The sequence below is a fragment of the Hippoglossus hippoglossus genome, chromosome 18, assembly GCF_009819705.1.
Source record: "Hippoglossus hippoglossus isolate fHipHip1 chromosome 18, fHipHip1.pri, whole genome shotgun sequence".
Classification (NCBI taxonomy): Eukaryota; Metazoa; Chordata; class Actinopteri; order Pleuronectiformes; family Pleuronectidae; genus Hippoglossus; species Hippoglossus hippoglossus.
The window spans coordinates 10434530-10454880 of record NC_047168.1 but is presented as its reverse complement, the minus strand read 5'-3'; the positions used below and the strand labels follow the sequence as shown (position 1 = coordinate 10454880).

The 20351-nt window shown below is 42.8% G+C and overlaps 3 protein-coding genes across 8 annotated transcripts; all 3 read right to left on the bottom strand.

The window, feature by feature from the left end:
- Nucleotides 1-189: 189 nt before the first annotated feature.
- On the bottom strand, nucleotides 190-4506 carry gps2 (G protein pathway suppressor 2). 6 transcript variants are annotated; one of them, XM_034569216.1, is made up of 12 exons: nucleotides 4327-4495; nucleotides 3797-3914; nucleotides 2960-3135; nucleotides 2718-2830; nucleotides 2528-2607; nucleotides 2342-2421; nucleotides 1985-2150; nucleotides 1697-1780; nucleotides 1476-1552; nucleotides 1163-1258; nucleotides 760-854; nucleotides 190-724 (listed from the first exon to the last, which is right to left on the bottom strand). In XM_034569216.1, exons 2-11 carry the CDS (start codon nucleotides 3888-3890, stop codon nucleotides 762-764), a joined length of 1059 nt encoding a protein of 352 aa, XP_034425107.1. In that variant the 5' UTR covers nucleotides 3891-3914; nucleotides 4327-4495; the 3' UTR covers nucleotides 190-724; nucleotides 760-761. The 6 variants fall into 6 exon arrangements, with proteins under 6 accessions (XP_034425107.1, XP_034425106.1, XP_034425111.1 ...); XM_034569215.1 differs by having other exon boundaries at nucleotides 190-854; XM_034569220.1 differs by lacking the exon at nucleotides 1163-1258.
- Nucleotides 4507-5251: 745 nt separating this feature from the next.
- On the bottom strand, nucleotides 5252-8392 carry gabarapa (GABA(A) receptor-associated protein a). The gene is made up of 4 exons (XM_034569245.1): nucleotides 8105-8392; nucleotides 6586-6664; nucleotides 6375-6493; nucleotides 5252-6218 (listed from the first exon to the last, which is right to left on the bottom strand). Exons 1-4 carry the CDS (start codon nucleotides 8192-8194, stop codon nucleotides 6138-6140), a joined length of 369 nt encoding a protein of 122 aa, XP_034425136.1. The 5' UTR covers nucleotides 8195-8392; the 3' UTR covers nucleotides 5252-6137.
- Nucleotides 8393-11185: 2793 nt separating this feature from the next.
- LOC117752071 (CTD nuclear envelope phosphatase 1A) lies at nucleotides 11186-20131 on the bottom strand. The gene is made up of 8 exons (XM_034569227.1): nucleotides 19329-20131; nucleotides 16396-16462; nucleotides 15017-15135; nucleotides 14847-14918; nucleotides 14433-14549; nucleotides 14207-14318; nucleotides 13290-13374; nucleotides 11186-12466 (listed from the first exon to the last, which is right to left on the bottom strand). Exons 1-8 carry the CDS (start codon nucleotides 19431-19433, stop codon nucleotides 12406-12408), a joined length of 738 nt encoding a protein of 245 aa, XP_034425118.1. The 5' UTR covers nucleotides 19434-20131; the 3' UTR covers nucleotides 11186-12405.
- Nucleotides 20132-20351: the final 220 nt, after the last annotated feature.

The following is a 20351-nucleotide window of genomic DNA, read 5'->3' as shown; positions in this document are numbered from 1 at the left end:
CTCAGAGGGGGCCGTTACACAGCTGCTTGGAGAAAAAAAACGACTATTTGGCGTACTCTCACATTTTTTAGCGATGAGTCAGGAGGCAGACATGTTGTGGCGGTTTGGTTTCCTTGACTTGGGTTCATACCAGCAAGTCAGCAGAATGTCTCCATGACCACGCACAAATAAAGATGACACAAACTGACGTGGCGTTTTCTCATCGTTTTTTTATTCAGCAACACAAAAGCTTTAAAATGGAACCGACTTGATTTGTGCAGCAGAGGAAAAACACAGGAAATCCTCCATTGGTGTGAATAACAAGGTCGTCTTGAGTTAACTTTAGGTCTGATGCGATGAACCGGAAAATCTGCAACGTGTTAGAACCACCAATGCCGCTGAAAGCTTTTGCTCTATTCTGCTTTTTGTGACTTTGCGGAGACGCTCAGCTCCGCCCTGAGAGATGTTAGTTCACAGAGAATAAGCGCTGGTTCATGCAGATATTAACATTTCAGTGCACAGAAGCACCTCCAGAGTAGCGTTAAAATAATAGGGCTATTTTACAAATTAACATCGTTTAAAGTTATGTAAAAAAAATCAAAGCACATGTCAAGACACAACTTAAAAACAGTTTCTATACATGAAATAAAACACATATCTTATGGTGTGATCCAACTTAATGAGTTCTGTTGAAGAGTCATGACTCGTCCAAAAAGTTTCTCCACAATCCAGAGCGAAGCTGTGAAACCGCAGCGACAGTGCTGTTGCACGTGGCTGTAAGTTCACTTGCCGTGGTGGTAGAACCTCTGCCCGCTCTGGCTGTGGGGGAGGAAGCCGTGGCGAGGAGCGCTCTGGGGGGAGCTCTGGAACTGGGCCTGGAGATGGAAGTATATACGGTGAGGTTTTTCAGTAAATGTGGTGCACATCATGACTAGAAACACAAGGTGGCGGTAGAGAAAAGTGAATAAGTAAAGGTTGGAAGGGTCGGGGACTTGGAAATTAGAACTAACAAATGATTTCCTGGTAATAAATTGAACCAGTTTTTCTGTATAAGCAAAATCAATGCCACGGATTAAACAAGCCAAAAATAACTCATTTACTACGTATATTTTTTCCCGATCAGATCTGACTGGATGCAATTTGAAAAGTCAAAGAGCTGTGTGTGTGGGTTTTGGGGGTTCACCTTTGCCGTGGGAATCTGCACCGTCATTGACGGTGTGGGCAGCAACCCTGGTGCAGAAGGATGCATGGTTGGTGGATGCATCGGCCTTAAAGTGCCCTGTGACGCCAAAATATAAATTTGTAATCAGATGAAGTGCAAAGCAAGACTCTGAGGAATATATCTGATTTAGTGTAGCTGCTTCCATAACATGTTTGGATAGACTAGATTCCAGGATGCAAATAGCTATTTTCCATCAGATTACACTTTATTTTGTGTCTAGAATCCAACTGATCAAATCTAAATGAAGCTTGGGTGAAGTTTGAAATGGTCTTACAGCGTCGGTGAAGCCGGACTGTTGGTTGGCATGTTCCAGCTGCTTCTGAAGAGGGATCCCTGCTCCGGGGATGTATCCTGCAGGAGATACACAAGTTACCATCTATTGTACATTTTAACAATAATGTGCAGCATCTGCATTTAGGTTATTTCAATGTATTGAGGTGATATTATTTGTCAACATTCTTTAATGACTCAGCTCAGAGAGCACGAGGAACTGACCAGGCTGGGAGGTGAAGTGACTGTGGACGGGGTAACCAGTCTGCTGGTGGGGGAGATACTGCATGGCCTGAAACGCAGACGCACCTGAGAGAGAACGAAAGCAACAACATCGCACATTAATGTGACATCTGAGTATAACACAACAAGCATTAAGAACACTGGACTCAGGAATTTATGAATAATCACTGAAGTTCAGTTATTAAGTAAGTATAAATGTAGCAGTGCAGGTTTTCTTCTGTTAAAAATGATGTGTGATCCCTGCCACTTAAACACACACACGTCACGCACCTCTGATCTGAGAGCTGCTGGCAAAACTGACAGATGGTCCAGGGGCGTAGGTGGATGGATGCTGGGCCTGAGCCACTCCGTAGGGCTCATGGACCCCCTGGCTCCCACTGAACTGCCCGTGCTCTGCTGAGGACGAGCTGAAGCCCGGCGTCTGGTAGTGACGTGTCTAAAAGAGGGGGAGGAGGAAGTGAGAATTACTGGTTTCAGTCTTTACTTAAAGGTTTCAGGGTAAAAAGGTTTGAGTCTATAGAAATCACTCAACACTTTGCTGAGAATACCACGTGTAAATAAATGTATGGGCAGTTTAGGTCAATTTAAAAGGTGAAAGTGTTTGTGAAGAGATCAGTGAACACTTACTGGAATCACAGCAGCGGGGAACAGCTGTTTGCTTCGTTCTCCGAGCAGAGCACCAGGTCGACTGTGGCTGACGGAACCGCCTGAGAGGGGAAATGGAGAGAAAGGGATCAGCTGACGGACAATATCAATGTTCCACATAAGCCCAGACGAGGTCAGAATATAAATAAAAGCTGGACAACCTCTCACCTTGAATGCTGAGGAGGTGCTGCCCTGAATGCATGGGCAGACTGGTTTGGTAGCTGGCTGATGTCAGTGTTGTGATATCACTAGAGGAGACAGGGGGCACAGAAATGAAACTCAATACAAAGAATACTTCCTTCAAACCCTTAAAATAAGTTTAAAAAAAGGGATTTTTAATAATAGAAAAAAACCCTACCTCTGCTCCTTCCTGCGTCTCTTTTCCTCTTCATGGAGAACTTTCTTGAGCTGTAGAAAAAGCTGATGTTTCTCTTCTTGCAGGCCCTGAAGTTTCTCACCCATCTTCATCACCTGAAAGTTAATTTACCAGATGTTATTTGTCTGAACACAGGCCAAGGAGGCTAAGCCATCTCCTGCTACAGAAACCTCCAACTTCCACATCTACATGAATGTTTGCGTTTATTTCATCACTTGTCCTACCTGTTCTTTGGTTTCCTCCAGTGACATCCTCTCCTCTATTTCCTTTGTCCTCTTCCTTTCTTCCTCCTCCTTCATCTTCTGCTCCATCATTTTGTCCACCTCTTCCTCCTCTGAAAGGTTGTGTGAGGGCAAGTGGAGGATATTGGAGTGTTTTGTACGGTTGGGAGGTGAAAACACTGTCATTTTATTCCACATTGTATGTAGTAAAATGAAGAACCAGGAAAAAAGAGGACAGTTCACCCAAAAATGAAAATTCACTCATTATATACTCACCACTACGCCGATGGAGGGGTGGGTGAAGTGTTTGAGTTCCACAAAACACTTCTGGGGTTTTAGGGGTTAAACAGCGTTGCAGCCAAATCCAACACAATTTAAAGTAAATGGCGACAGATTCTTCAAACGGGGAAAAAACTAAAACGTAAAATGCCTCCATACTGCTCCTGTGGTGTCATCCAAGTGTCTGTAAGCCCAGACATAACGGTGTCATTCACACCATGTTTTTAGCCTCAATGTCCTCTGTTATCTTTCTCCGGAGAGATTTAGGCTTAAAACTTGGTGAAAATGTACTTGTTTACAGTTTTACTGTTGTTTTTATTTTTCAGTTACTATAAATCGGATTTGGCTGCAACACTGTTTAACCCCTGAGACTCCAGAAGTGTCTTGTGGACTCAAACACTTCACCCACCACCTCCATCCGCATAGTGCTGAGTAGATAATGAGAGAATTTTCATTTTTGGGTGAACTGTCCATTTAATTTGTACAAACATTAAAGACTTGAGATGTGTACACTTATACAACCCGTGTTGCACACACACACAGACACACACACACACACACCTTGTCTCTTGCGCTCCCTCTCTCTCATGATGTGCTTGTGGAGGGCTCTGGCCATCGCGTTGGACAGCTTGGGTCTCTCCAGCAGGGCGGGCATGGTGACAGGCAGTGGGGGGGCCAGCTGGTGGGGGGGTTCACACATTTCAGTTTGAAACAGCGTTAAAATCTTCAGAGGACACATGTAAATAACACTTAACAACACGATCATTAGTACAACCACCAGCAGGAACCACGCAGATTGATCGTGTTCCAGGCCTGGCTGCTATTACGCTATCGGCTAATTTAGCATCGTTAGCTTCGGATGCTAGCACCTCTATATAAGTATATCTCAGCACAGTTCGCTACCGAACATGACGTCACTGTTTATACAAAGATAATTTTACCAAATAAACCCGCGGTGATAAAATCATTTTAAACATCCCTGAGGGCAGATACTCCGTCCGTGGTGTTAGCTAGCTGCTAGCGCGCTTCCTGACATCTATTGTAACGTTACTGTCGCGTTGGAACGTGAACAAATACCTGAATATTCTTACTTTTGTCGCTTAGTGGCTCGTTTGTACAGAACTACGCCGTCTGGCGGGTTTTACCCTGAAGCCTCTTCACTGAATCGGGTGCAGTTTGATATAAAAGAGAATAAAAACATAAACACAGTCAGCGGCCCCCCGACCGGATGGTAAGGTCTGTGCTTCCGGCGCGATGGGCGAGTTTTCCTCCGAGGTGCAGTCTGGGAATTGTAGTTTCTACGGTGTTTGGACCGTGACGTAGAACTCCCTTACAACAATGACAAAAATACTAAGAATTCTCCTCCTACTACTTAGAATAATAATAAGTATCATAATAATAATGAGCTGGGTTGTGTTTGTGTCTAATTGAGCAAATTCAAACTTCCAATTAACCTTTATTTTTAAGATGTTATAATATTAAGCAAGATTGGTTGTACAAATCCCTTCGATAACACAAGAAACATAAATTCCCTTTAAATCTACCACCACATTCATTTCATCTTCTCATATCCTCAGTATTTTCCAAAAAGCCTCCTTGCTATATCTTATTTATATGTATTGTGTAAATATCATCTTAATACTATATCTAAAAAAATCTAAATTTATTTTATATTTAAGTTAAAAAAAATCATATCAGACATTAAATGAAAATGTACTGACCTATTACCAACTTTTAGTATTGCTATTGTTTCCCCCTTTATTCCCATTCTGTAAATTGTCTATGCAATGCTTGAAATAAGTTCACAGACCTTATGTTTAGAAGATGGCCTTGCGCAGTTCAGTAAATTTTTAGTGCAACAAAAATAAAATGGACTTCCCACTGACGTCTTAAAAAGTCGAGAGTGTATCTTTGGTACTTCTGCTGCCTCTCGCAGTGGGAAACCAAATAGATATTTGTGGTGCTACAACAAGTATTACTGTACATACGATATTCAATAAATACAAGAAACACAGATAGCTTTTCATCGCATTTTATCATGTACGATCATGAGTGAAGAGAAAGAGCCAGTAATGCAGCTGTATACAGAGTTCAAATCTTTTTCTTTTTTTTTTTTAAAAAGGAGACAAACTTAAAAAAAAGAGAAAAGTGCACTCAGCTTAACAATACCTTTAGAAATTAAGCCATCTAAAAATAACAATAATAACATTAATCATAATAGCAGTCAAAAGAATAGTCTTACCACTGAAAGCAGAGGATGGTTTTCTTTTTAGTCTGAATTCTATTAAACTCCTGGCTCGGGTCAGATGCAGGGCAGCGCTGAACTGGCGGTCACACACTTCGGTGACTGGTGAGGGGGTTTTTCCTTTTTAAATCAACTTAGCCACGAAAGGATTTTTATCTACCAGAGGAACTGCTGTTATTCTTTACTCTGGCCGAGACAATACTATCTGCCTTCGCTAAACTCAAAAAGACATGATATCCTCCTGCAGACCACCGTAAACGACTATCTCCATATTCAGTGAGAGCTGATTTGAACTCACAATCTACGACTTTCTTCCCCAACCCTGGAGTAACTATAATTATGGCCCATTCCTAATAGTATTTCTTAAATCTCTCTCTTGTTTGTCACTTAAATACAATCTACAAAAATAACTGGCCATGAGACCACCTGACCCGGGTTGTTGCAGAAAAGAAAGTGGAGGCAAATACAATTCAGACTGCAGAATAATAAAGACAGAAATGGGTGGGAGAAGGGTAATGCATGGGTGTTGAAAGTGCATTTGACATTTACTCTAGGAACTCTAAGGCTGCTGAGTTGGATTTTAATATTCAAATGAATGAACGGTGGAGGTCTCAGAAAGGTGGGTAGTGGTTGGAGGGGGTGGGGGTGGTAGTGGGATCAGATTTCCCTTTGGCTGTTCCCGTACACACTCTCATCACTGTAGGCAATGTAGAGGAAAAAGTCCTCCTCATGGTGCTCCTGAGAGAAAGAGGGAGGGGAAATAGATGTTAGTATGAGATCAAACACGCAGAGGAAGGCTGGCTTTGATGTAATGAAGAAAAAAGATTGCAACATGCTAATAAGGACGTCGTCAAGGAGCAGGTCAGTGAGGGAGAAAGTGAGTTCAGCTCTTGCCTGGTACAACAGTCCCATGGTAGCTGAGGTGGGTGGAATGACGTTGTTTACAAAGAAGAAGAGAGCATCCTCAGCTCGCAAGTGGATTCTTTTCCGGATGAGGAAGTAAAACTGGCCCACTGATAAAAGAGAGATTACAATTTTAAATATGACTAAAACAAACTTGTTTCTTTTGAATATTGTTGGCACGTGATACTTTCGTGGCCTTTACCTGTCAGGTCGGAGGGGACAAGGTATTTCTTCTTGTCCAGATCTCCTATTCTGGCTTTTGGGGCTTTCTCCACGATTACCTAAAAATAAAAAAAAATTGAATAAATAACTACAAACCATTGCACAACATGCCCTCAGCAGATGAATCCAGTGCATGTTCCACTGAACAAAAGGCTGTTTATCAAGCCACAAGAACTTAAATTGTATGTTTCTCCTTTTGCAGAAAGGGGATCTGAGAAATCTGAGGAACTGTCCCCATTTACAAATCAAACAATAGAGAACACTGCAATCTGCAAACATTTAAATGTTTCTTCTCTTTAGTCTAAAAGCAGCACTTAACTACCTGCCAGCACATCAAGCGGAAACATGTCATTGTGTAAAACGGCTTGAGCTCCCCTCTCTCATTTAAAACCAGTACACTCAGCACAGATCAAGTTACTATGGATCTTCTAAATGGAACGATATACAGACTTCCCTTAGAACTAGTCTTGTGTTCCCCTTGGAGATTTTAAATATTTACTATGTTGTGTTTTAACTTATTTATTCTTATTGTGTTGTGTTGTTTGTGTTTAATTTATTTGAGGCCAATTGTGAATGTTTCTTGTTCTCGGGCCTCTCTCGGAAAATAGATCTCAAAGTGACTGCCTGATTAAGTAGAGATTACAAAAAAATAATGGATTAATTGTTTTTTTAAAGCACGAATGGCCTGTTTAATATTACGTTTCTTTGCTTATTTATCCTTTTGTGATAATAAAACTATATATTGGGGATTTAAACTGTTGAATTAATTAATTATTAACCAGCTGGAGGAATCCATACATTAACTTTAAGAGAAATTCTGTCTCATACCAGCTGTAAAAAATAAAGGAAGTGAGAGGAGATTGTTTTGGGTGGAGGTGGATTAGTAAAAGCAGGTTTAATCTTGGACAGCTTTGACCCAGACGGTCTCGTCGGGTCGGGTTTGAGCCGCCGAGGCCAAAAGGTTATGATCCGTATGATCCATCGACACGAGGCCGGGCGACGTAAACAAGTGTCCGGCTTGTTGACAGCGACTATTTTAAGGTGCACTGCAGTTATCGTGTCAACATCCAGGCTGGAGCTACACCCAGCCGCCCCGATCCGAATCAGCCTCAACCCAATGCGGACATCACTGAATCCACTTATTAGAACTGTGTGCACGACCCGAGGCGTCTTATAACGCTTCATAATGAAGGATTCCTCTCCGTGATTTCACAATATGAGGCTAAAGGCGAGAAAAACACGGAAGGATCGCACGGGGCTCCCGCTAGCTAGGCCCGGATTGCCGTAGGTTGACCTGTGACGCTTGATAACATGACAGCGCCCGAAGATTAAAAAAAACGTGACGCTACGAGCTAATCGTGAAATTAAAGTTACACCGAAGTGACAACATTTAGTGTCGTGACTATTATCGAGAGGAAGTGGAGCCTCGAGCTCGAGCTAGCCGCCAGGTGGCTAACAACACGGCGCCGAGAGCAGCGGGGCTAACGCTAGCCACTTACTGGCACCCTGTCCGGGTACTTCTTCCTGATCTTCTCGCCCTCGGACCGTCTCTTTTCGAACGGGTGCTCTTCCTTGTACTGGAACTTCATGGCGGAGAGATGACGGACGACGGGTCGGTCACTCCGGGGCTGCTTCTGTGCGGTTACGGGCCCGTTCGCTGAACGGAAGGCTCTCGATGCGCTGACACACACTCACTCTCGCGTCAATAACAAACGATGCTAACTGGCTTTAGCTACGACACAGCTGTTTTGCTAGTGCGACCGCGGCGGAGGGATACAATAACAACGACGGTGACGTAGGAGGGAGGGTAGTTTGCAGGGGTGTGTTTCCAATAGAGCAAAACCCCACAATAAATCTGCTTATAGATTTGGAAGCAGCGTTAATTCACGTATACGTAAATAATAAATTAAAACTCGTGTTGCGTTGTTTCATGGGAGGCTACTCTATTTCTGATCGACCCGCCGCGCATTGAGACGCTAGGCAGGGGTAGTGAGGAGGCATCTGCCCTTGTCATATGACCGAGGCCCAGCAGTTTGCAGCCTGCAGAGAGGAAACCCCCCCAACACATGTGATGTTCCACTGGAAGTCCAGCTTCTCCAACTGGAATCTGACTGGGAATCAGTCAGCAACACGGTGGGACCGTTACAGCCCGTTTGTTTATAAATCATCCTAAACACAGGGAGTGATCGTCACTTATTTGTCTGTATAATTCACAGGAGTCATTTCCAGCTCCTTCACTGCTCTGTATTTAACAGACATCTCTGAGGAAGTGGGAATAAAAGAGGGTTAATTTAAAGTAGAGTGTGATTCCATATACTTTATTCCGGTGGGGGCCCATGTAGGAAGAAATGAGCTGATGTAAAATACACATTATAAGCGTGGAGCTCCAGAATTAGCCTTTTTGCTTGTGAAACATTAAATCAAAGCAGTTTAGATCCCAAAAATTATAATGTACATTTTTAAAGCAGTTTTTAATAAAGGTCAATTCTGTAATTTAATAAGAATGGTCACTTACTGAAGAGTTGTTTATTTTTAACTTTAAAGTTCATGCTTTTGTTTGGAGATTAGAATAGGGCTGGGCGATATGGTCAAAAGTTATATCAAGATAAAGTGTTTCATACCAGTTGATATAGATAATTATCACAAGAAATAACCCATTGTCGTTATTATTTAAAGTTTTAAAGAGCGGTTTTTGATCCTGAGTGAAGGGTTGTGGTTTTAAATTCTTCTTTATGGGAAGAGAATGGCGAACACTCAGTAGAGCACGTACCTGCAACAAGGCCCAAAAGTCCCCTTAAATTCAGTCATGCTGCTCCAAATTAAACTTACTCATAGGTATCACTTCCCTTAATATTCCTTTTTTTTTTATTAAGATCCAAGAATTATTCCCTAAGGAAATTAAGGAAAATGTATGTAAATAAAGAAATGACATAACTCCCTTGGTAAAGGTAACAAACATTTGATCAAAGGTGGGTCTATTTTCTTGAAGGCTCCTGATTTCTTTGTATTCCTACAGCAACTTGTAATACTGCTTCTAAAATAAATAGAATATAGTTTTAGGAAGAACCAATAATAACTGACCAAATCCGTTACTTAAATTCAACTTTCTCCAGGTTTTCTTCCATGTGCCCTTATCCTGAATCCACTTCCAGTAAAGTTGCTCAACTCCATGTTGCACAAGCAGCTCTGACTCACTCTGCTGCTCATGTGACATCTCTGCCTGAACGCTCCCAAGTTCTCCACAAAGATTGAGTCTGATCACATGAATCTTGATGTTCAAATACAGACTGCTCTTATCTCCTTCATGTCAGAGACTTTAGGTCGTAGGTTGTACTCTGCTTTAGTGCAGGATGTAAAGTGCTGAGTCACTCCTGGACAGGATACTGTATAAAACAGGCACTGAGAGCAGCTTCAGGTTCACATGCAATTCACAATGCAGCCTGAGTGAATGGCAGATATTCATTTTTGATGGAATAAAAAATACAATCGTTTCCCTTGCTGCATCTGAGGAGACCTGAGCCTGTCTTCCTCTGTGATTTCTTCTAGCAAAGTAACATCGACCTCATCCGCCCCAAATCTTTTATTGTGATCCTAAGCTGCAAACTCTCCTTCATGGCGTACCACAGCGGTTACGGCTCAATCCAGCCTCATCATAATCTAGGTAGTTCCTGTTTCAAATCATAAGAATCTCCATTTCTTTTCTAGAGCATCCCCAACATTCTCCAGCGATGCATGTCCCTCCTCTCCCAGCCAGACTAGCTGCTCAAAATCTAAATTCAAGCAGCGTCATTAACTGACAACCTGCCCGACTCTTTCCACGACTGAGAAAAGACTCGGTCTCATTCCAACAGCAGCCAGGAGGATGTTCTTTCTTATATTGTTACTCCGAGAGTCTTGATTAATTATGTACGACTTGTCATGAGGTCAGGAGGAGGTAGAGGTGTTTTTATACCAGCATGATCTTAACCCACCATAGTAATTAGCTAAATGTACAGTAGAATAATTCATAGTAATAAGATAAACAATCACATATCCAAGCTCTGAAACTTACCTGTACGCTATTATTGAGAGGAATGGATAAAAATAAATAATTGCAAACGCACAGTTAAGTATAATGAAAACATTGCAAATTGATGAAATTATCCCTGAGCTAATAACTAGAAATATATTGTTGCCTTGGAATATACATAAATTTCACAGATGTCCTGAAAATTTGACATTTACTACAAAAGGGTATAAATATCAACATATACACATAAAAAATTACACGCTACCAACATCTGCAGTGGTGCTGCAGTGTCACATCAGACATGATACAAGTCTGAATGATTTCAAATAAAGGTGACTGAGGTCAGATGCCTTCATCTGTGCAGTAAACACATTCCTTCAGGAAGAGCAGTGTAATACTGAGTGGACCCATGCACTTCCCTATTACACCACATGACGGCAGCAGATTATTAGCAGAGGGGTTGTCCCGCACAGAAACTGGATTTATCTCCTCAGTGAAGTTAGGCGAGTTTCAAAGCTGCAAAATGTTACGTCTCAAAAGTAAAGAAATAAAAAACAAGCTGGATAAGAAGTGGCCGATACTGACAAGTGTTTTATTAGTAACACAGACCTGGAGACAGAGCCAATAAGAAGCCACTGTGAGCCTTAACAAGACTGACATTGTTCAGAAGGCATTTAAAGACAGAGGGTCTAATAGTCAAACCCATACATTGAGGGGGAGCGGGTAAAAACTGAAACGGGGAGGAAAGGCTGCGAATTTGAATCAAATACAAAACCAACTGCAACAAAAACAGAAGGAAAAAAAAAAAAAATTAAGTGCAATTCCTATTAGATGAAATCAGGATGGCATCGAATGGTATAAGGGGAGGAGCGAAATGTGTCATGGTATAGAGAAGTCTTATTATCGTATATTATGGTACCAGAGAAACATTCAGATATGGAAAGGCGGCACGGCAGTCCACATATCGTTACAAGCCATTTGTTTCTTCTCACAACGTTTCAGTCGAGTCTTTATCACTGAGGAGCTTTGTGGAAACAGTCATGGTTACGGCTGAGAGATCTCAGACTACTTGGCTGTTTGGCCAGAAAAATGCCTGTGGATGTTTATGTTCCAAGCAAAAGTCCATCAGTTACTTCATGTAAGATAAGTTTTGTTGGGTAAGAACAAAAAAAAAAAATGTACCTCAGGAATCAATGAATCACCGTTGGGGGGTATTAGGTTTGATCTAAAAACGGGCGTTTTTTCTATTTTCCTATCTCGCCTGCTCCGAGAGGATTAAAATGGTAAATTGTTGAGTTGTTTGCTGAAGTGCGACGTCTGTTGATGATGGCGAGGAAGGAGAATTAATATTGTAGAATCGTCTTAGTTGCTTTGCTGATCCCTTTCCCCGCCTCCCGATCTTCAAAAAAGTTTAAAAAGGACTAATGATCTCGGCAAGCATTCTCTGACTCACGTACACAAGCTCACCTCCATACGCACACAGTCAGTATCAGGAGCAATAAGGCAGAAAGGCTCCTTTTTTGTTTTGGAAAAAAAATACAAATAAAGAATCAAGAAAAAGAAAAAAAATAAGCTGGCTCTCCCTCCCTCCCCAGTAGTTTCTGGGCTCTGGTGATCCCGCACTGTTCATCCCGTGTTAGGCGCTCACCCCAGCCCTCATCTCCTCAGGACATGTCTGAGAGAGCTCAGAGAGGGCTGGCGGGTCGTCTGCGTGGGAACGGAGGGCAGGAAGGAAGCCGGCAGAGGGGAAGAGGCTGGTCAACAAGTCCCCGCCCCTCTTGATGCAGCCAATCACCAGAGTCGGTGCTGGTGGAGGTTTCGACTAAGGACGGAGCGCACATCAGCAGTGAACCTGAAGGAAAGAGAGCGGAAGACCACTTAGCTACTTCAAACTGTTACCATCTTAGTCACTTAAGAAACAGTTCTACATTTCACAAAATGTGCTTATTTCTGCACAAAGCTGGCAACCTCAATAACACAATAAAAGTTTGTGATGCTGCATGCAGTTACAGCACCTGGCTGCTGTTCATCAAGAAATCATTACACAACTCCCTATAAAAATACAAAATGCTGTTTTGACATTTCTGTGTGTGTGTGTGTATGCATAAAACCAATTAGAAGTATTAGCATAAGAGCAGTAGAGCTGGTTATTGCTGCTCTTACCACTTATGGGTGTCTGCCATCGGGGATGTTATTATTTTTTATAGTACTGGTTGGAGGGGGTAATATTTGTTGATTGACTGAGGATTGCATTTGCTGCTGAACGGCAAAACAGCCCAGTTGAAGTAGACTGAGCTCATATGAAGATGGATATGATGTGTTGTATGTTTGTGTGCATCTGTACAGGTTTCAGTTTGTGCATGTTTATCAATATAAAAAATACATTAGAGACGCTCATAGTGTGTATTTAAGTTTGCACAAAATGTAGCTCGCATAGATCGTTCCTCATGCTGTCAGTCTTTATGCTAAGCTAAGCTAACTATGTCCAGAATCACTGTCAATCGTCTCCACTTATTGAAAGTATAGAATAATGCGCATGTAGTTGCAGTCACTACCTTACACCTCTTCAATCACCACAGACACACGCATTCAGGTAGTGTGTTTGAGACTATGTGGACCGAGAAAGCCTTGAGATTAGGTGTTAGATGTCTGTTAGCTTCCATTAGGCCTTTTACCTTAGTGCATCCAGCATAGGCAGCAAGTTAAGAAGTGCTGTGTCACTAGGGTCGCTGAACCAGGACTTGATGGGTATTGCATTGTCTGGAGGGCAGAAGACAGCCAGTCAGTCGTGTCAGAGAAAAGGACATGGATGTGATTTTTATGCTGCTCTGTTAAGAAGAGGCCAGAGTGTTAAGAGGAGCTGTGAGGAGAGTGTTACAGCATTTACACCACAAGCCTTGTAGTCAGAAGAAACACTTGTCATTTTTCCTGTTGGCTCATCACAAGATTGGTTGATGCGGATAGGACGAGGCCTCGGTTTATCTTGTTTGTTAAAGATAAATATACACAGCTGAAAATAAACCTCAACCGTAAACTAGTCCAACTACATCACTAACCCTGTTAAATAAGACTGGGTAGCTGTTGATACAACACATTAATCGTCTTGCAAAAGTTGTAAAAAGTTCAATCTAAAGGAACTTAATCATATTCTTGATAGGATCTGCTCTGGTATGAGCAGCAGCTGTTATTATGATCCTTTAGATGTCACTATAACTGCTTTCAGACATGCAAATTAGTCTAGACATTATCCTGAAAATGTCTGGATGGGCTGTGTCCAGAAAATACAAAGCAAGTGAGCGTGTCGTCAATTTGGAAAGACTTTTGGTGATGAGGGCCAATGCAACTGGAATGTATACGTCATGTCCGGCCTCCTGCATGCTCTACCCCTCGCCTGAATGTTCCGGACATTTTCCTGTTGTTGTGAACACGTCTGATCCGCAAAATCTCCTGCTGCATTCTTCACAGACATTTTCTGGAGTTCATGTCTGACTCTTCAACTTTCTGACGTCACCCAAAAAGGGACTCGATAACATTTTACACCCTTGTATTTAACTGGACAGACAGAAAGTGCAGAAAGCGCTTCAATCCTTACCTGGATGGCTACGATAAGCACCAGGCGAGTTGTCCAGGATAACAATACTGGACAGGTCGTCGTGTACTACAGACAGGTCTTTAATATAACTACCTAGATCCAATGTACAATGCTGAGTAAAAGACACAAAAATGTGAGTCAATGACACCATTAAAAAGAAGAGATACATTTCAAAGAGTCAGAACCAGCTATAACAACATGTTATAAATACAGTTTTGAGTGGTACCTGTCTGTAGTATCTGCGTTTCAGGACATTCCTGTTATTGTCCAGTTTGTCGGCCACTGCTGAGCCATAGATCTCCATACTGGCTGTGAAAACCACCAGCTCATACCACTGGCTCACCTGTGTACACACACACACACACACACACACAGTATAGTGCACACAATAGTATAAGTACACAAGGTACAGTCAGTGCTTACTATGTCTCAAAGGATGATTATCCAAAACAAATATAGGGCACTGAGTGAGTGCAGTACAATGGAGGGTGATGGGAAAGATGACAGACAGGATCAAATGTGACCTGGTACAGACTCGAGCAGGGAGGTTTCATATTTTCAGTGAGCTTTACTGTTCACTGACATGTTCAACATGTAGGATTCAAACACACAGTGACACTGATCACTGACTCGTACTCACCACTTCTAAAAAGAAGTCAACATGTGGCCTTTTATGTACAAAGAATCTGACTGGGTGCTTATCAATGACGACCTGGAAAGGAAACAGAAGAATCCAGTTCACTTAGACAGAGCCAGTGTTTAAACTTGTATAATTTGAGGAAAAACATGTATAGAAGTTAAAGCTCTTACTTTAAGGATAAAGTCTGGCGGTGTGCCAGGTCTCACTGTGGGTCTGAGGACCCCGTCGTGGTGAGAGTGGATCAGCGTCTCGTCCAGGTCCAGAACCAGAATCTTCCTCTTTACTGCATCTGGAGTTTAGCACACAACAAAGACACTTAGTTATTTCATGTGATTTGTTCAGTGAACATAGATGCACATAAGAAGCAGGTTAGTAGGAGAAGTGAGCTTAGAGAGAAACGTTTATATTTACTTATATTAACCATAAAAACCCCTGATACACACAGGTCAGTTATCAGATTAGTTATCTCTTACTCTCTCAAACTTTATTATGACACAAGGACGCATCCCTTTAAATAATCATTTTTCCTTATAAGGAGCAGGAAAAGATCCCGTCCTGAAGTGCTGTTGATAGTTTCTTGAATTCTGTTCACCATCAGAAACCCAATCTGCCTGCGTGAAAGTAAAGAAATCACGAATTCAGTGGAGACTGGACCAGTGTTTACAGATGAGGTCACTGAAGAGAGTTGAGGAGGCGAGTGAAGTGGAACCGAATCCTCCTTCAAAGTCAAGGGTTTGCTTTTAAATGAGCTCTCTGCAGACATATGGGAAACTCATTCAGTCCATGCTAGTGTTTAAGTTTGACCCTGAACATTTAGAGTTCCTCTCCACGTCTACACCAGACACACGTCTTGTTGTTATAAGAATCAGGGCAGGAATCAATAGTTGTTTTTCATCAATGCGACATAATCTTAAGTGGGTTCTGACCTTATCTGATTATCATTCACAAACTTACATAAAAGTTATTTTGGGACAATGGTCACACAGCAACATGTCTTACAGTCCACAGCAAAATTAGACTGTTTTACAAATGTTTGCATTCTGGTTGAGTTTAAAGTTGTTAATAATGCAAGAATGTTGGTATGCTATTAAAAGCTGACCAAAGTAGCACATCAGGTTTACTGAAACAAATCATGTTTACATTTTATCATGTGATCCACCTAAATAAATAGAAAACAGCTAGAGGTTAACCTGAAGACATGACACAAAAATAACAGTCAATAGCCTGTCTGAGTTTGTTTTATGGAGAATGTTTGTCATAGTCTGTCTGAACTGGTGGTGCACATTAACTGTGAGTGGAGGAAAGTTCCCAGAGAAGGGTCACGCTGATAACTTCTCTTTTCAGAACAATCGCCTCTTCCTCGACAAACCGGTTTAACATTACAAATAACTTGTGGTGGTGTCTTCACTCCATGTTATTGCATATCACAAAAAACACTAATGGTAAAAACATGCATTAAGACAGAACAGCGTCTGTCATATCTTTGCAGTACTGTTGTATTTCTTTGAAGTCTTTGACAAGAGCCGCAGAGAGACAATCGTGTACTCACTGAGTCTGTTTCTGGAGATTGGCGACAGAGGCAAAGTGTCGTATCGCACCGTCTGATACTGGATTATCTGCAAATGAACAAGACAAATACAACAGTCAGAAAATCCTTGATAGATCAAAAATCATAGACAAGGATTATTACACAAATGCATCATTAATAGATTTGTAGTCTTTCACTCCTGTTACAGGTTAAAAAATGTGAACTTCATTTCTGAGGGCAAGTTAAGTGCAACATCCAATCTGCTAATTTCCTACTGCAGTAAGAGTGTCTGTCTCCATTTCCAAGGCAACAGTCACTTGTGTGATTTTACTCAGAGGACGAATCCTTCACGGCATTAAAGTGAAGTGGTTTTATGTCATTGTAACTGCTGCGATCCATCAATCTGATTAGAAAAAGCACCATGAGTGAAACTTAACTGAGCTGTGGATGATTTGAACCAGATATTAGGCTAATGTCTCCATGAAGGCTTTAAAACCTTCAAGTACTGAAGTCCTAAAACTTATATTTCGGCCTTTTAGGACAATACATCTTTTGTCACCAGTGCTCGTCTTTAGCGGGCCATCGGAAAATTAAGCAGAGGTCAACACCCTGAAATAAGCTCGTCTCCCATCCCGTGTCCTCTCTCCTCTGCAACTTCCTTGCTCTGTTCGGGTCACGCTGACTACAGACAAGAACCTTTTCAGTGCCGCTCTTGCCCAGGGGCTCTGCACTTTTCTTCACGGGGCTATTTTTATCCCCCCAGCTGTCAGTGGGTGTCAGTGGAGCATGGTGGGGCACACGCACGGAAAAGGAAGACTCGCAGGGTGACTTTGACTGAGACTGTGCTGCTTGGTACCTAAGCGTTGGACGGGGGGCCTCCCTCCATGCCTCCCCGCCCACTGCTGCCTGGCAGTGTAAGCTTGGGGGAAGTCTACTGGTGGTGGCAGCTGCTGGGCACCACAGGGGGACCTCACCCTGGGCTTGGATCTCTGCACGTCCAAGAGCGTCCATCTGGACCCTGATCCCGTGACTCAGACTGTCCTTTGCCTCCAGACTAGTGTGACAACTAACATTTCAATTAATTACTGCTCTCTTGAGTTGAGCAACAGCCCCAAAAACATCTAATGTATGATATTTAATGAAGGAAAGCAGCTACAACAGTTAGGCCTTCCATTCATGTGGCTGCAATCAGGATTACTGGCTGTTGCACTCAATACATTTAAAAAAAATTTACTATAAACTAGTGATACAACATGATTAGATTAATTTGTCAATTCATTTCTTGATTGCTGACTTGGTTCGAGATACACTAATAATGACCTGATTATGAAACTTGTTGAACTCGTTGGCCAACTGGTTGATAAGCTGATTGTTTCAGCACAAGCTCTGCACTCAGCCACACACTGTCCCTGTACCATACAGGATAAGAAGCAGAACCATTACGTAACATTGTTGTCAGTACGATTGATAAACAACCTTTTCCCGTCATCTGTTCACACATAATAGCGTGCATGGGATTACTACCTTCTCCTAATGTTCATAATCCAATAGAGCTTTTATTGATCCAAATTTTTGGATCAGGACACTTTGTGCAGTGTGGTGTACGCGAACAGAAAACTAGTTGGGGTCAGGAGTTGGTGAGGCTATAAAAGCTGTAGAAATAACCTGAGGTAGGCGGCACAGACTTTATATTAACACCATTGGTTTAGGTGGCACGGCCACGAAATGCTGATATTGTCTGTCACGGTTTACTTGATTGCTATCTATAGGACCACCTTCATTATGATGCTGGTGACATAAAGCGCCGGCCGCATCGGGACATTGTTCCAGTGCATCACAGATTGTAAACAGAGCTAAACTGTGAGTGCGAATGAGAGAAACAGAGGGAGAGAAAGAGAACAGTGCGCTCTCTGTGCTGACATAATCCCTCTCACTTCAGCAATAACATGGACTGGACGACTCACTCTCAGGGCCCGTTGACAACCCGCAAGTGTTACTGCCACACAATAAACTGCGGACAGACCCTCGGACAGAGAGATGATTGCAACACAGGAGGTGCTCCTGCAAGCTTTGTTGGCTTGATACAGAGCGAGAGTCAAAGTCCACTCATATTACACCACATATGCATGTCTATTAAGGACTGCACGACACCTGCGTGTGTGTACGACTTACACTTCTGTCACCTTAAATGCCATGTTTATTGTGGAGGCATTTGTGAGCAAGTGAAGGTGACCTGCCGGCTGGCTGCTCCTTCGAATTCAGCGATTGGACGCGGGAAGTTTCGACTTTGCACTGGAGCCATTCAATCACTTCTGTCTCATCATATAAAACAGACGTCAAGACCCATCATTAAAGAGTTGAATGCTTTGATTGGTCCATCTGCAACTATTTGGATGGTTGCATATCTGCAGCGTTTGATGTGCTGCAGCTGTAGCTTAAACAAATGTGAGGATTTGCTTGCTTTCTGTTTTAAATAACTGTTAAGACGTATCTTGGGTGTTGAGACAATAAAATGTGAGATAAGATATTGCAATATATATAATCTATTTAAGATTGCCTCGTGAGCTTTGAAAAGGACGGATAGGCTACTTGAGAATAAAATAAGTTGAATGCAGTTCAATACCCTGCGTGGCACTGTGTGTATCTCCTGTGCTACCAATGTCTCTATAACACTGTATAATAGGCTCTTTACACATTGTTCCCATTCATCTAGACACATTTGAACTGGAGATTATCATCCATAGACTATCATGGATACTTGGGCCCAAATCATCATGATGGTTGCACATTGATCAGACATAAAAGCACATGTCATCCAGCTGTGTGTGAGCTATCTGAGGATTGCTATAGACAGATGTGAGGTGACATTATAATGTTGGGAACCATGACAACGTGAGCTATGACTTTTCCCCACTTGTCCCAGACACACAAGAACCTCGCAGGCCCCTTCTCACCGTCCGTAGGTGCTTCCTGAGGATGTACATGATGAAGCCCCATATTCTCGACGTGACGCCGAGAAAGGTGCGGATGCCGAGTAAACACTGCCGGGTCTTCAGCATGGTGGCGAGCAGGCGCGGACCCCCACAGTCAGTCAAACTTCAAATCCTCGGTGGACAAGCAAAGGTTGTTTCGCCCCCACGTTGCCCGGGGGTTGAGCTGCAGAGGGAACCCGCCTGCTAGTGAGTCAGACCCCGTCTTCAGCCACAGTCGCCAAAAAAAAACTAGCGATTCAGATTAAGCAGAGGCCAAGCGAAACGTGTGCGTTCCCTCCCTCCGCGCGCTCGTGGCCCAATTCGGCTTAAATGCAGCTCATTGGCATCGTCCCGGGGAAAGACGAACGTGGGCAGGGGGAAAAGAAGCCGCCGCCGCTGCTGCTGTGTGGACCTTTAGCACGCAGCTAGTTGACGAGCTAGCACCGGAGCTAGCTTGTGCACCAACGCTTTAGCTAGTTGCCGCCGAGCTACCGCTAGCTCGACGGGGTGACCACCTTGAACCTCGGACAAAAAATACCCCAAAAAGAGCTGCGGGGCCGCTCGCTGTCGAGCACCGGCTCAGTGCGACTTCACCCTGTGCGGCGTCCGAGGAGAGGCAGCCTCGCCAAAGTTCCCCAAAGTGTGGCCGGGCCGGTTAAAATCAGTTTGTAGTCCAGTGGAGATCCGGAATGAAACTGCGAGCCGCCATCGCCGCCTTGCCGTCACTTCCGCGAGGAGCCCGCCGGTTGCGCGCAGCACGTCCACGTGGAAGGAAAATAAACAGACGTGGACGAGCTCAAAGGCTGAAACAACTACTTAACAACTGTTATTTATACTTTTTTAGAAGTTAAATCCACAATGTGAAGCCCCTCTGGAAACTCTGCTACACTTCAGTGTGATTCCTGCTGTAACATTCATGTTTCTACATCAAGTTTTACTACAGAAATGTCTTAATTTGTGTCAGTAAAGCTCATTATCCCCCTTATTTCATAGTTGAAAAACTAT

Bases quoted from the DNA above. Each gene is read 5' to 3' on its own strand.
- gps2 (XM_034569215.1), bottom strand. From the start codon at position 3,890: ATGCCCGCCCTGCTGGAGAGACCCAAGCTGTCCAACGCGATGGCCAGA. The intron at 3,136-3,796 runs GTGTGTGTGTGT...ATAAAATGACAG, and splicing joins GAGGGAGCGCAAGAGACAAG to TGTTTTCACCTCCCAACCGT. The intron at 1,259-1,475 runs GTAAGACCATTT...TTGGCGTCACAG, and splicing joins AGTCCGGCTTCACCGACGCT to GGCACTTTAAGGCCGATGCA.
- gabarapa (XM_034569245.1), bottom strand. From the start codon at position 8,194: ATGAAGTTCCAGTACAAGGAAGAGCACCCGTTCGAAAAGAGACGGTCC. The intron at 6,665-8,104 runs GTAAGTGGCTAG...TTTTATTTTTAG, and splicing joins AGTACCCGGACAGGGTGCCA to GTAATCGTGGAGAAAGCCCC. The intron at 6,494-6,585 runs GTAAAGGCCACG...CTCTTTTATCAG, and splicing joins TGTCCCCTCCGACCTGACAG to TGGGCCAGTTTTACTTCCTC.
- LOC117752071 (XM_034569227.1), bottom strand. From the start codon at position 19,433: ATGCTGAAGACCCGGCAGTGTTTACTCGGCATCCGCACCTTTCTCGGC. The intron at 14,550-14,846 runs GTGAGTACGAGT...GTGTGTACACAG, and splicing joins TTGACTTCTTTTTAGAAGTG to GTGAGCCAGTGGTATGAGCT. The intron at 14,319-14,432 runs GTACCACTCAAA...TCTTTTACTCAG, and splicing joins AACGCAGATACTACAGACAG to CATTGTACATTGGATCTAGG.